This window comes from Ptychodera flava, chromosome 19 (genome assembly GCF_041260155.1).
Source record: "Ptychodera flava strain L36383 chromosome 19, AS_Pfla_20210202, whole genome shotgun sequence".
Lineage (NCBI taxonomy): Eukaryota > Metazoa > Hemichordata > Enteropneusta > Ptychoderidae > Ptychodera > Ptychodera flava.
The window spans coordinates 11347929-11362565 of record NC_091946.1 but is presented as its reverse complement, the minus strand read 5'-3'; the positions used below and the strand labels follow the sequence as shown (position 1 = coordinate 11362565).

Sequence of the window (14637 nt, the reverse complement as noted above, 5' to 3'; positions counted from 1 at the left end):
TCTCTTTGTCGCTCTCTCTCTCATCAATTGAGTAAACAAATAAACGTGTCCCTGTTTAAGTCCCCTTTCGGTTGAATTATTTTAGACAGTGAAACAATTTTCCTCTATAGACTTAGCAAATGTCGCTAAAGTATCTTCTTATTCTGGTCGTAGCTTTTTCATCCTTTAATCCTTAAACTGAAGAAAAAGACGAGCAAGACTCCCCCCTGGCTGTTAAGTTTTCGCTTTCACTTGTACAAGGCCATTAGCAATCCCCCGATACCTCTTTATTCTGTATATTTGTACTGGTATCAAGATATTGTGCCATGTTCGTTGAACCATGCGCAGCTTTCCATTCTTACAATCCAAAGAAACCTAGAAGCTAATAAAACCCCGCATGTTATGCTGTCAAAACGTGTTTACGTCTCCGAAAACCAACCTTTAGGTACGAACAGTGCTTGTGGTAATGCCAAAAGAAGTGTCGACTATTGGTTAGAAAGAATAATTTAGCGCGATTTGAGTAGTGCATGATAAGAATCGTTGAATGCTGTACATAAAGAATTGTTGAATGTTGTACATTGAGAATTGTTGAATGCTATACATAGAGAATTGTTGAATGCTGTACATAGAAATAAAAACCGAAAAGAAGAGCTGCGAAGTACAATTGCCGTCTTTTGAGAATACGCAAACAAATAAAAAGGTCGAAGAAGAAAATGTTTTCGAACAACTTACATTAAATAAAAGTTCGATCACAGCCTTCTTAAATCACTGAATACCTTAAAAATGTGGTAACAGGCGAGTAAAATTTGAAAGTCTTTTAAATCGCAACGTGACACAAGATATTCATCTTTAACGTTATCTACCGTCAATAAATGGAAAGAGATATTTACATGTAAATACTGGCTTCAAAATTCATGTTTTGACCTGTGCCTCAATCTTTGCTGAACCGAATTATGAGAAAGAAATGTCACTTTGGCCTTGCCGTTGAGCAAAATAATTTTATTTGCTGACCAGCAATCTCAATGCAATGTTTTAAACTCGAGTGTCTGGTGTGTAGAGCAGGTTGAAAATGTATAGCTTTCAATGTTCTTTTCAACAAGTTTCTTAACTAGAACACTGGAATTTTGAGCTCAACAACCCAGCAGAGAAGCTTGAAAGGTACGTCGAATGTTTCTAATGCAGTGAAATATAACACTGTACCCCAGAAAAAACTTGGAATCGGAACCGACCAAATTTCAGTAGCATCAAAAACCAGTGTATGTTTAACTGCATTGTCCACGGACCATTTCGCTCCATTATCAGTGAGGTCAGAATTCTCAGAGAGTTGTTCAAAGCAATGTGTGTAAGACATACATACGTATAGATATGATATCATATGTCTGTCAACATCGAGAAACTATAAAGTACAAATCAATCGAACTAGGTTTGTCAAGTTGACTCTTGTATTTATCTACTTTACATTCATCCTTGGTTCAATTTCGATGGTTCAACTGTGGAAATTTATTTTCATTAACTAACTCAATTTGTGGGGCGAAAAAGCACCGATTTTATGCCCAGTTATTAGTTCGTGTCGTCCAAATGAGATTTGAATAATACAGGCATTTCCTATTCAAGGAGATCTCTGGCCCTCTACAACAAACATAGAATTGTCACCATTGATGAGGTTAGCCCCTCACACATACAAATACCAAGTGAAACAGAAAGGAGTTATTAGATGACTGTATTAAGACAAGAAAGGGCGTTACTTCTGACCTTAATTTAATGCACACTTGTCTTTTCCAAGTTTTTGAATTCTTCACAGGGAGAACTATTGATGATTTTAAACCTGCACTTTTGATTCATTCGATGACCTTCGAATTGAAAAACAGAATCAGATTAATATCTTATTTGTTGGGTTCCATTGGATTCCAAATCCTACACGGAATTGACAACGAAGATGTGGCCATCTCTATGTAAAAGGTGTTTACATCATCAGTCTATAGGCTTAACATGTCTTTTATGACAACATTCAATTCTCAAAACAATGAATGCACTCCTGGAGCTTTTGGTAGCATCTATTTAAAGTTGTTCCGGACGAGATGTCCGTCAAAATATTTCTTTTCAATTGGAAATATTTACGCCGTATGTTCGAGCAAGAGGCATTTTATCAAAATGTTGTTCAGTAGTCGACTATCTAAAGCTGTGTGAGTCAGTGAGCCGTGATGAGTTAACAATGCACTGCAACTCCAGTGATCGTGATATACACCATGATTTTCAGAAAGTATCATCAGCTTTCACTTTATGCGATTGTTTGAAATCGGATGAATAAAACTTGTTTGAATATTTTGGCTCTATCGATTATATTCTCATCTGAATAATGTTTTGCGTCTTCTTTTCGCCTGTCACATTGTTGTCTGTCGTTAACCCTCCATCTTACTCCCGTCTCCCTGCCTAACGTACGCAACCGCTCTCTCCCGCCCAACCTAGCTCACGCTCGTCGTACACACCAGCAGGTGTAACGTTGTTACACCGCACACGATCCACCACTCTACAAACATCTGCAACACCTGATCTCAACCTCGTTACTCTTAGCCGGTCATGGAACCCGCACTCTGGCCGCTGTTCGGGTAGCTGCTCGGGTAATTTATTGCATTTTGAAAGGCAGCTCACCTAACGGGAACAAGTGCAAAATGAACAGCCTTATCACTCTTAGTGTAGTGATTGCAAGTACTTTTATTTTTAATACCACGCACAAATCTTTGCGGTATGCTGTGTCTGATTATGAAATTCACAATAACAGTGACAAAAGAAGTCTAGGGTTATCGCTCTTTTCCCGCAAGTCGTACGGTGAACTCCCTTTCTTTCGTCACAATGACGTAACTGTTTTGGGGAAGCCCACTTTATCTGTTTCCTGATATTTTGCAGTCACCCCCACCAAATATGACTCCCAAGAAATATGACTAACTCCCCAAGGTGATTAATTGACGGCTTCTCTTTTGTGCGGTTTCATGAAGAGCGCCCCCACCCGAAGGCCGAAAGTTTCAAAAGTGTACATCAGAGAGCAACAACAGGTGGTGTGTTGGAAACATTTTTTTCAAAGGAAACTTATAAAATTTCTCAAATTTCTGCCGATAACGGATAAATAGTACGGATTGTTCAAAACATATTAAGCTTTGGTTAAAAGTTTGATAGTGGTCCCCAGACGAGTGTTTTTCTAGCGTTGAGAAAAAATCTTAACCTGGATCAGATGTGTTCGGATTTCTCTCTGATGTCTACATAGTGTAGTAGTACCTCATAAACTGCCCATAAATGTGAAGTCTGCTCCTCATGAAAGTAATCGTCAACTGGGCAAACATTTGAATGGTTCAAGAGCGCAATTCCCTGACTGCATGATTTTATATCGATCACGCACATTACATCATAAGAGTTCTGAGGGAGTTTTTTAGTCTCAAACAAGTTTTTTCTTGTTCAGATGACCGTCCGTCAAAGGTAATGTTTGATGAAAAAAATATCGTGCAGACTAGCTCGTGTAGATATAGGAAACGCAATGATAACAAACGAAGGGTTGATTCCCCTCTCGGTATACAGCGTCAATCGTAGACGCCAAAAGGCCATTGACCTCGGTGTATTGCACTGGTTATTCACAATCAATGGGGATGTTGTGGTGTTAAAATACTACCAAACAGATAAAAAATGTGACTACCGAAGTCTTTTTATCGCGACCGACGACTTTTCTGATAACTTCCGCACGGTCCATTGCATTGTGCGCCGCCCGTGCACACCGCTTCCGGACGTTTTGTGAAGAGCGCCATCAATCAACCTTGTCCAGGCGCGAAGAGATAGCGCACAGCTAAGATAACTGAACATGCTTTATCATGTACCAACCCAAGCGTTGACATGATGAAATCAATTGACGTCGATCACTTTCAGTAAGTGACATTTTTGGAACAATTCAAAACTGACGAGTATTTGTTTCCGAAGTTCATAATGACTATATTACGAAACCTGAAAGACAATAATTATAGAAAATTACGCCCGTGTTTTGAAATTTTTTTCTCATTTTGGGCCATGAATAACAAGTTCCGCCAAACTTCAATGCGTTTTGAACCCAACCCATCGTTGCTAGATAACATTCATAGGCTTCCTTTCTTGTCATAACTTCAATATTAGCCATTCTTCCTGGAACGGTAGTTCACTTCGACCACTTCCGACGGCTTCATGTTTGTGCGCCGTGCCCGCCAGCATAGTCTTGCTTCGGGATGACTTTACAAACCGTACTTTTTCACAGCCGTGCCGAACTTCGCCAAGACATTTCCTAAACTAGTCCCACGTGTGTTCCTAATCCATCTTCTGCTGCACTCAAGGTTATCGGAGCCCCATTCGGCACCGCCTCGCTGCTTGCACGGTGTCAAAGTGCTCGCGGTGATGACGAAAATCGTCCTCGTTTAACGACCACCGGAATTCGTGATAAACAAAAGCCAACTTATTCGAAGCCTCCGATTCGTCACCCGGGTATTTCAATCTTCCTTCCTGTGAGAAAAACCCAGTTGATCAAAAACTACCTGAGAAATCACGTGGGACACATGACATCAACTGCCTTATTTGGGAGGGTCACAATTTGTCACTGTGGTCATCACAAGGGGTGGTGAAAATATCTGGTGGTAGTCCAGGACTTGTATAAAAGGCGTTGCCGGTGTGTGTAATTTAGCATTCAAACCTTGTGCCTTCAAACGAAACAAACCAGGATACCTCACATCGTACCGACACACTCAGCGTTCGGAGCCCTCTCAACAAGTGCTCCCGTAAACCAGTTTTCATAAGCCATATTTTTTTCAGTTCGACTCTCCAAACGACGAATATGAGGATGTCAAAAATGAGCGCCCAAGACTTTCTGAATTTTATTCTTTGCCTCGTAGTCTACCTCGCGGCGCAGGTTGCCGAACTCAGAGCGGCGCCTCTGTGCACTGGTAAGAACGGACTGGAGGCGGCCGAGTTCGGCGCAGGCTGTATGCCTGCGACGGCCAGATCGAGAAGCCAGAGCAGTGCCAATTCAGTGGTAAGTGATGAATTCTTCCCAATGTCTAATGCAAATTTGTTTTTTATTCCTTTAGAATGTGGTTTATCGTAGGATGTCCTTTAGGATATCTTTACCATAAAAAATTCCATCATCGAGATTTTAATGGTTAAAAACGCGAAGGTTTAACTTTAAAATGCTTACGCAAGTTACTACAAAATGATTAAATAAGCGATGAGAAGAAAAAGTTAAAAATTAGTACAAGGTAGTTGTTTTGGAAATGTTGACATACTGCATCAGTTGTTTCCGTGGAAACTAACGCGGCTCATAATCCGACACATAAGCTGAAAAATCCAGGGAGGAGGAAAGATCATCTCGCCAAATTGGTTTTTACGAGAGTGTTTCAAATAAAACGATAACCGGAGCACTGCAACCAGTAGACGACCATGCTAGCTCGCATTTCTTGAGCTACGATGTAAGGACAGGATGAGATTGTAGGCGTAGAAATCAGATCGGTTGTTTTGGTCTATCGGTGTCGCGTATCTGACGATGTGTTTGCGACCATCATAAGTCCAGATCCCAGACTGATTGAACCCCTTGAACTTCACCTGACTCTATAAAGGAAATAAGGGCCGCTGATTTTGTCCTTGGCGGTTGATCAAGCATTACTCAGCGGAGAGTTAGACATTGAGAGGCGGCGGTTTGTTGCAGTCACGTTCGGTCTATTTGAACCTAAACAATGCTAAATGTTGTTTAGTTACTGTACACCAAGCCATGGCGTCTCTCGGATATCGGTTGCCAAGGGCACCCGGGGTGTCAGAGCTCTGTATCACGCGAGAATCGTTTCTTGAAAGCGGTTTTCTAAAGCTGACACTTGAAAACTCCACAATGGGTTCAAAAATTTGTAACGAGCGCAGCCTCTCAAAGGGCCAATAAATGAATCAATCAACACGCCAGAAATGATCACTTAGTTTCGAATTCTCCTCGCAGGATGTGGCTATTGACATATCAAAACCGCTGTCAAACATTTCCAGTCAATGGATCCAGCGCTCTGTTTGACCTATCAATATTATTCCTGTCACTGGGTCACATTTCCCACCCCTTTTACTCTCCGAGCCGGTGTTATAAACCAGGCCACTCGGTACACTGGGGTAGTTTTCCTCCATATGGGATCCATGCGAAAGGAAGCGACCTAGCCAAACGTTGAGGCATAAAAGTTAGGGGGCACTTGTGTTTGAGGGTCCCATTTGCAACATGAACTGGTTCCAGCAACTGCTATGCTTCGTTGTGGCACTACATGCCTCGCTTAGCGTCCCAGTGCACATGGTATACAATACTTTTCATATTCCGTGAAAAATATTAATACTACATTTCCCATGTATTTTTTTTCCTTTTTGGTGTATGCCTTTAACATGAAAGCTCTTTTCCAACACGTCTTTACATCTGGTGTCCAGACGTACATTTAGTATTTACACTGTTAAGTACATTTTACAATTTATTCATAGACTTTGTGAAGTGTCTGAAACGTCTAAAATTCTAGTGTTAGCTATATTCGCGCTCTTTTCAACCTGTTTGAACACTGAGATACTCTACATTTTAACTCAACTCAGTACATTCTTTAATGAACCCCCTCTCTCTTCAAGAACCTGTTTTCCCACTTTAAGATTTAAGGAAAACACAGCACATATGCCTGTTTAGCGCAAACCTATCTGTATATGTCGACAGAACACCTGGAGCTTGTTTTTGTATGTCACTCATCTGTTTCGTTATTTTCACATTTCATTCAGATTAACTGGCCGGACACTGGAAGCAAGGTGCAAATATGGTCCCTCTTGAGCCGCAGAAAAGATGGTTACCTACGAGTCACCGACACACCGCTGGATAAGGACGACAACGGCAGACACAGCGTGTTTAAAGTGGATGCCCGGGGCAAGATGGGAAAAGACAACAGTAAGTTTCGTTATCCTTATCCGCCTATGGCTCTTTGACAGACGATTCTCGTGTCGTCCTTGGCGCATTCAAAGCGCTACAATGACATTTATGAGATCTTTCACCGAAAAACGCACATCATCGCGTCGGATTATCCCCCGAGAATACCCGTTATGAGGAAAATGTCTAGCCAACGACACGAAAAGTGAAGCTTGGATTAACAAAAATCAATGATGTTGTGTACCATGAACGGGGTACTGACCACCAACAGGGAACATCACTTGGTAAAATAGGTCGGTAGTGGCTAGTGAAAGTGGCGATAAATTTTACAATTTCTCCGAGTCTCAAAGTTCTTGACAACATAACTATTTACGCTGGCTTGATTCATTGTTAGGTTTTTTCGTCCAACCAAACGAAATAAGTTCGTCAAAAGCATGAACGGGTCATAATTTTCTTGTTAGTTGGGTGCTATTTGCGACTTGACCACAAGAAACATACGCGTTTATTACAAGTACTGAGCACGACATAATAACATTAATGGAAAGAAAACAGCGTTGGTTTCTGGTTGGCAGGTGTGACCAATGGTATAATCGCTCTTTCTCGAATACCTTTCGGCAATTATGTTTTCAATCGGTTTATTACAATGCGTCTTCTGAGATTAGCTTAGATGGGCGAAATTCTCCTGACCTTCGCAGCAACAAAAAGCGCAGTGTTCATTTCGCATAGCCCATGCAACTCGGCGTATTCTCAACAGCGTTTTTTTCAATCTTTCCCGTAACATTTTAGCGTCCTTTAGTCGTTCCCGTGCACCGCAAACCTCAAGTCGGCTTTTACTACGCCAGTGTGACTGTAAACAATGGCGATCTTTCATACCAAAGGTATCGCTGTAGTGTACGTGTACATTAACCTGTTGGATTTCACTTGAGCCGAAAAGATGTTCAGCGGTTGGCGTCGCTTACAACCGCCCCTGCCTTTATTTGCTTTACTGTCGACAGGATACCAGTTCGCAAACAGACCTTCTTTTGCAAGTCCCACGTATACGATCCAGACAGTGAAAAAACTCATCATGTAATTAGGCTGGGATATACCCTCGATGATTCATACCTTTGCATCAAATAACTAGGACAGGATTTCAGGTTTGTTTGCCGAGTGCGCGGATACATTGAGTCATGTCCGAATCAGATTAAGTATGTATTGTCTCATGTTTGTCTGTTGGAGTTCAACTCACTGCAAAAGTCGATGTCGGATACACTGTTAGTGGCCACAGGGGAAAAGGAGCAAATAGATAATTTATGGCGGGTCTCATGACCCACTTCTTTTACATTCACTCAAGGCGGTAGAGGCGTGCTTATTAGTTTGTCCTTTGGGGTGAATACCCTCAAATTGTTTGGCCCGCAACGTGCTAGGAACAGTGATTGCTCGTCATAAAAAAAGGTATCCGTTATAAAGTGCATTGCGGCTTTCCGCGAAAGATTCTTTCGGACCATCCCAACCTACCCGAGTCGAAACGGTATACGTTTCACCATTGCTTCATCAAAACCACACGTCAGGGCGTACGTGGCGGCCGCGTTGATCTGTCAACAGTTGTCCATGAGAGTGTTTGTGAGTTTTCCTTCTTGTATATCTGAAATAGCGTAACCGGTGAGGAACGACAGAACCGCGTCTATTATGCCGCCACGAAGTCCTTCTACCTGCACGCCTCATTGACTTCACAGACCAAGCTAAAGTACACTTTTTAATCAAATTCCACTCAGCGTTTCCTGGCACCAGTGGCAGGAACAGGAAGGCACACCTGGAAGTTTTCCCGTGAACATGGTCCAAATTATAGTATCGCGAAGTTAAGAAGTGAATTGAAAAATTGAAATGAAACAAAACGTTAAATTAATTGTGAAAATACCCTTGAGGGTTAATAGTGTGTCGAATTGTAGGAAAAGTATTCAAATATATTTGACGGCAAACTGCTTATATTGTACGATATTTAACGACACACGAACTTTCCGAATCCCAGCATCCACTTGATACTTGAAGTTCGCAGATTTGCTGATCACGTGACCCGGTTTGACTTAGACGAGCACCCTCGCCACAATAAAAGAAGAAACATTTTCAGAAACATTTCCCGAAATTTCACGCTCTTCAACCGATACGCATTCCGTGTCACGAGTGCCGGTCACACGTGCTTGCCCCTGCATTCCCACTTGAGAACTATTAAATTCCCTTTATAAACTCGTCGGACGCCCTCTCCACCCGAACACGAGCGATCTCGGGGATATTGAGTTGCCGCTCAGGAATTTGAACACCTGAATCAACAATGAACGAACTGATGCACACCGTCCTGTGGAGGATCTAGAATTTTTTTTCGATCTTGTTTCGACCCGCATACATCTGGAAGATCATGAATTCCTATTAATAAAATTAAACCATTAGTTCTGGATGTTCGTGTTAGGTTCAGAGTACGTTCAAAATTGATCTTATACAGTTGCTGGACGTAAGTCGTCACAGAAAATAGACTCCGAAGTCAGGATTGAGGGACTCGCTGAAGTTAAAACCTCGCACTCTTCGCTCACCTGCTCCCCTGCTCCAGCTCTTTCCCCGCCCCATTCTAAACATTCTCTCACGTCTAGTTACAGTGCTTGTCATCTTTGAACACTGGTTTTGTACGAGCAACACTTCCGAAATAGACAAAAATTACTTTCAAGACACAAGAGATCTTGTCATCGTTTCCGTCAAAGTTGGTTTACTTTCATCGTCTGGTGCTCGGGGCCAACAAGACGCCAGCTACATGAAAGGGTATTAGGAGGTCACCCCCCTCTTATTGAAATAGATTAAATCGTACAGTTATGTTAAAAACCACGCTTTTCTTTTCTTGTTCACAGCAATATTCCAATTATACCAACTGCCTCAGAACACTGAGGATGTGTATCACCCGATGTCGCAAAACGTCTTACTGGCCATTCCTGGGGAAAGACTCAACAGAGACAATAACAGTATCTACGTATTGACGAGCTGGCCCCTTGGTGACGAGGGCAGTCATCGGGACATCACGCTTGCGGCAAAGGTGAGATATTTCCTACTGTTGTCAGTACGCCCGCATTTGTACCAAATCTTATTCGGATGTTATCATACTAAGCATTTTCATAGTGTGTGGCGTAAACTCGAGTCCGAAAGGTTTCCTGAGCAGCGACTTGCGTTATCGGAGAAAGTGAAAGTCAATGCTTTAACAGTGTAAAGCTTCAAGCAACTCAGCAAAGTTTAGCCGTAATGCGAAATCCAATCTTAACATAAATACAATTAGCCTACACATAACAAATGGAAAAGTCAAAAGAAAGGAAACATATAGTCGAACGGGCGTAAAGAAAACGATGACTGAAAATGACAGGAGTTACAGACATAAGTTTTCAATACATGCTTTATCTTCTTGTTCGGTATATGGATATGAACAAGAAATGTTACACATGGTAAAAGCCACTAAAAGCGAGAGGGAAACTTAGCTTAGTATCGGCGGAACAAGTTGATCCCTCGGTGTCAACTTCAATCCACGCGTAAGAAATTCTCCAAAGTCAGTGAACAAACATTGTAACTTTTAATATCCCTGGCTTGGTGAACTATAAAATCAAAATCAAGGCCAACATTTCGTTTACCTTCGATAAGCACACGTGGGCAACATGCTGATATATCGTGTCGGTTTCCGTGTATACTTAAGAAAGTCTGAGAAAAATATGAAACGTATCTTTTATAATCAATAAGAAAATCATCAGATATACAAACGATCGGACTCATACAAGATCAAGCCAGTTTTGAACTTCTAAAATTGATATGAATTACTATAAAACCAAAAAAAAAATGCTTAAAGTATGGCACATATGCACCAAGGTTGAAGCTTATAGCGTACAATTTTACTAGCTCCGAAAGAAAATTGAACAAAATCCACAAAGCTTTTCCAAAAGTCAACACGATCGTCTGAAATGCGTACATCCGGTATAAATTTCACCAAAGGCACAATAGACCGCTATTCTTGGCGTAAACCCGATCTTAATATGTCGGTTTAGGGGACCAACATTTTTCTCTCTGCGCGTGTATTCAATACGCTGTAAAACTTTTCGATTGGCTCGGACAATAAAAACACCTTGTCAGTGATCCAGTAATTTGAGGAGTTGGTCTTAAAAGCCCTTTAGAGTCATTTTATGTCATTTTTTTCCAACCCCTGGGAGGTATGCACATTATTAGGGTCATGGAGAGGCTAGCTACAGCCTTTCAATAGTTCAAAATGGCTTCCATAAGAAAGAAAAGCGAAATCACGCCGAGCCATTGCCTCTTTCTTCCGGTTTCTGCGATTTTTAATTTGTGTTTCATGATCACCGCAGGGCGCTTCAGAACAAGGATGAAATAAAAAGTGTATTCACCCAGTTGCGGTTGTTGGTTTTGTCCTCACCGACACAGCTTTCGGCACGACAATGCACGCCTATTCAAGTTCTTTTATGTCACATTTTTATTCCGCATTGACAAAATTTAGACTTTTTATACAAAGGTGCAAAGCCTGAGTCGCCATCAAATAAGACTCATAAAGACTCTGACATATTAACACAAGCAATAGTCCACTCGGAAAGCTTTCATCTCATTCAGACGCGCTTTTTTAGACTCCCCGTGAGAAGCCCACACTGAAGGCATTCGCCAAGTTTGCAGTCACACGATTCAAATGTAGACATGCGCTGTGCGAGTGTCAACACTGACGCCAATGGCAATACGTTTACCTGTCTCGTTTTCACCCGCTGTGTCTTTCGCATGAAAGCAAAGTTATCGCTAAAAGTGTGTGCCCATTGACCAGTACACTATAAACTGTACACGGTCCATAAAAACATTGGGCCTCGGCAAAGGAGCTAGGAGTGTATTTGGTAAAGCCAACACCCGCCAATGTAGTAAAGTCGTGGGCGGCCTATACAAACAGTCACACCGGCGGATGAAGTGGCGTTATTTACGGGTCACCTCAAGTCATTCATCCTTTCCTAAATATTAAGATCGGGCCCTTAATTAGCCTTCCCTGCTTTACCAAATTTTTCATCTGATCTTCCAGCTTTGCTGAACCATTTTTCAGCTCTGACAAGCAGATAAGTTTATAAGGCTAACGTAAACAACAACATGGCGTGGTAACCATAACCCAAACTCACCAGACGTAGTAATTTAAACATATTAATCATAATTGACAGGTACATAAACAAAAACCTTCAACAGACACATACTTTTAGCATGAGATCAGACAAAGGATTCAATTACATTTAGCAAGCTACAGTGTCTGAGCGTTGTACTGTGCGGTAGGGCGGGAACGGCAGGTGTGGTAAGATTTTGCCTGGTGGCACGCTGTTCTTTTGTTCGTGTAGATTGACGTGCCTTCGATCTCGATCGTGCAACACATGGCACGACTTGCGTCACTATTCCGACTCTCCCTGTGGAAATGCTAAAGGTTACGGCCCTACCTATGCAGCTCTGCCTCATTAACAGTTTACAATAATTTCGATGACTTAATTTGTTTGTCTACCGGTGTACCGATCACAAGCATGACGATCAAGGCGAGAACATGCTTCATAAATTCAGAAACGGAACTTATTACAGATGTACCCTGACACATACCTACATGCAACTATTTGTTGTATTACCGGTACAAGTAGTGTTTTGCAAACATTGGATATGGACGGCAATATGCAAAGCCGCGGTACGATCCGGTATACACTATTCTGCAGGTTTAAATCAGTGCTGAGTTTCGTTGGAGTGTTTTACACGAAATAATAACCAAACACGTACGGCATCCCCGCGAGAAAAGAGGTCACCCGTCGTTATCAGAAACGAGTGCGAAGTTCATCTGTATTATTATGTTGACAGCATTCCAACCTTGTTCATATTTTTTTTAATCTATCCACAAATATTATGATATTACTACGATATGAAGGTCAATTTTTGAATAATAATGAATCCAACAATAAGGACGTGTCCTTGGATCAGAATCGGCGAAAAACATAAATATTATTGACTTGTTCAATAATTTCAATATTCTGTGTTCTATTTTCAGAGGTTTGACAAGAGCGAGCGGTACGCCCATCCAGTCCAGTGGCCCGATGTCGGTCAACTCGCGGAAGCCGCTGACCATGTCAGATTCACGGCCATATACAACCAGTTAACAAACTACTATGAAATCAGAGATCACATCGAAAACGTTGGCTATCAGGACAGACACGAGGAAAAATTCCACTATTTCAGGGTGGACGGCGGTGGATATGTAGAGAGATCGCCGAAGAAGGAAACCCACGGCCAAGCGTTCAGTAATAATCCCGGAAATCTGTTTTTCCTCATCAACCTGGGAACGAGTTCTGGAAAAGAAACAGCGACGAACGACGTCGAGTGATGGATAGTGCCTTCCCTGAACACTTGATAAAAATTGTATTCACTGCGCTTTCTGCTTGAATTCAGTTTTTATTGTGCCAATGCTACAGACCGTTACAAAATAACTGTCTTTGTGAACAAATCGGTCTTCAATATTATGGGACGCCATATTTACAGTTTGGCAGTTCTCCAGCGGCACACCATTGGTCGATATAATGCTTACGCATTAAAACTTTCGAATGGATTGGTGAATGTGATTTGTCGCTTTGGCATCACATGATGAATCAATCTACCAATGAAGAGTAGGCTTGGAAAAGACCGTGATACTGCCGCTCATTACCTCAGGTGTGGGAATGCCGATGAAGTGTGAAATTGCTGAACGTTAAAATATATATTCAGAGCCAAAGATTCAGTATAGCGACGTGAAGCGTATATTTTTGTAGATTTTGTAGAAGCTGGAAAATAAGTGTATGCAAAATGGACTTTCCATATAAAGACTGAATCTTTTCCTCATCAGGCGACGAAAATTCAGCGCCAACTGTTCGAGAGTGCGAGATCTTTTGTTTCTTATTTATCTATTTATGGTTGGATATGTGTATGTGTTTTTAATTTGCAAGGAATCCCTTTTCGAGCACACCTGTGAAAGTGTGAACGCGAGCGAAGTTGTAAGTGTCTGCAACATGAAGAAAGACATATTTTCAATCCGATAGATGTTTATCACCTTTGTCTAGGCTGATAAACGGTCCGCCATATTTCCCATGAATTATGTATTTCTTTATACCGTTATAGCAACATTGTTTTGTAAACTTGACTATTCCAGAAACTCTTTTCGTATTTATTCGTATTCTTTCCTTTCGATCGTTTATATTTATTGCTTTCTTTCAATAGAAGCTTTTCCAAGAATAAACATTGTAACATATCAGAAACAGAAGAAATAAAGTTTTTTTCTAGAACAATATCAACATTTAGTTGTCTGTACAATTATATATTTTAGAGCAAAAAGCTTGAATTCCTCTCTGCAGCATAACGAGAATTTTGTTTGGGAATCTACACGCACTTCATTTAAAGTTGAAATTGCCATACCCCCTACCCCATCCCCCCAAAATTGAACTAAAAACTCCCAAAAAACAAGACCAAAGAGAACGAAATTTTAATACGTGAAACTTACTAACAAAAAGAACGGAAAAAAGAAGAAAAATACGACAGTTTCTTTCAAAATTCTTTCAACCTCATTGACAACTCTAGGAGTTAATACAAATTGGTATGTAGACAGAAACATCGAATGGATGATAGATTAATCGTTTTGATGAACCATACATACACTCGTACGGCTACCTCCACAATCCAGGGCGAAAATCTTGAGAGTT

General features: G+C 41.2%; 1 protein-coding gene across 2 annotated transcripts; it reads left to right on the top strand.

The window, feature by feature from the left end:
• The first annotated feature begins 4152 nt into the window (after positions 1-4152).
• On the top strand, positions 4153-14232 carry LOC139118558 (uncharacterized). 2 transcript variants are annotated; one of them, XM_070681910.1, is made up of 4 exons: positions 4153-5014; positions 6760-6922; positions 9775-9956; positions 12960-14232. In XM_070681910.1, the coding sequence occupies exons 1-4, from the start codon at positions 4817-4819 to the stop codon at positions 13290-13292; spliced, it is 876 nt and encodes a 291-aa protein (XP_070538011.1). In that variant the 5' UTR covers positions 4153-4816; the 3' UTR covers positions 13293-14232. The 2 variants fall into 2 exon arrangements, with proteins under 2 accessions (XP_070538011.1, XP_070538012.1); XM_070681911.1 differs by lacking the exon at positions 4153-5014 and adding an exon at positions 6081-6298.
• The last annotated feature ends 405 nt before the right edge of the window (positions 14233-14637 follow it).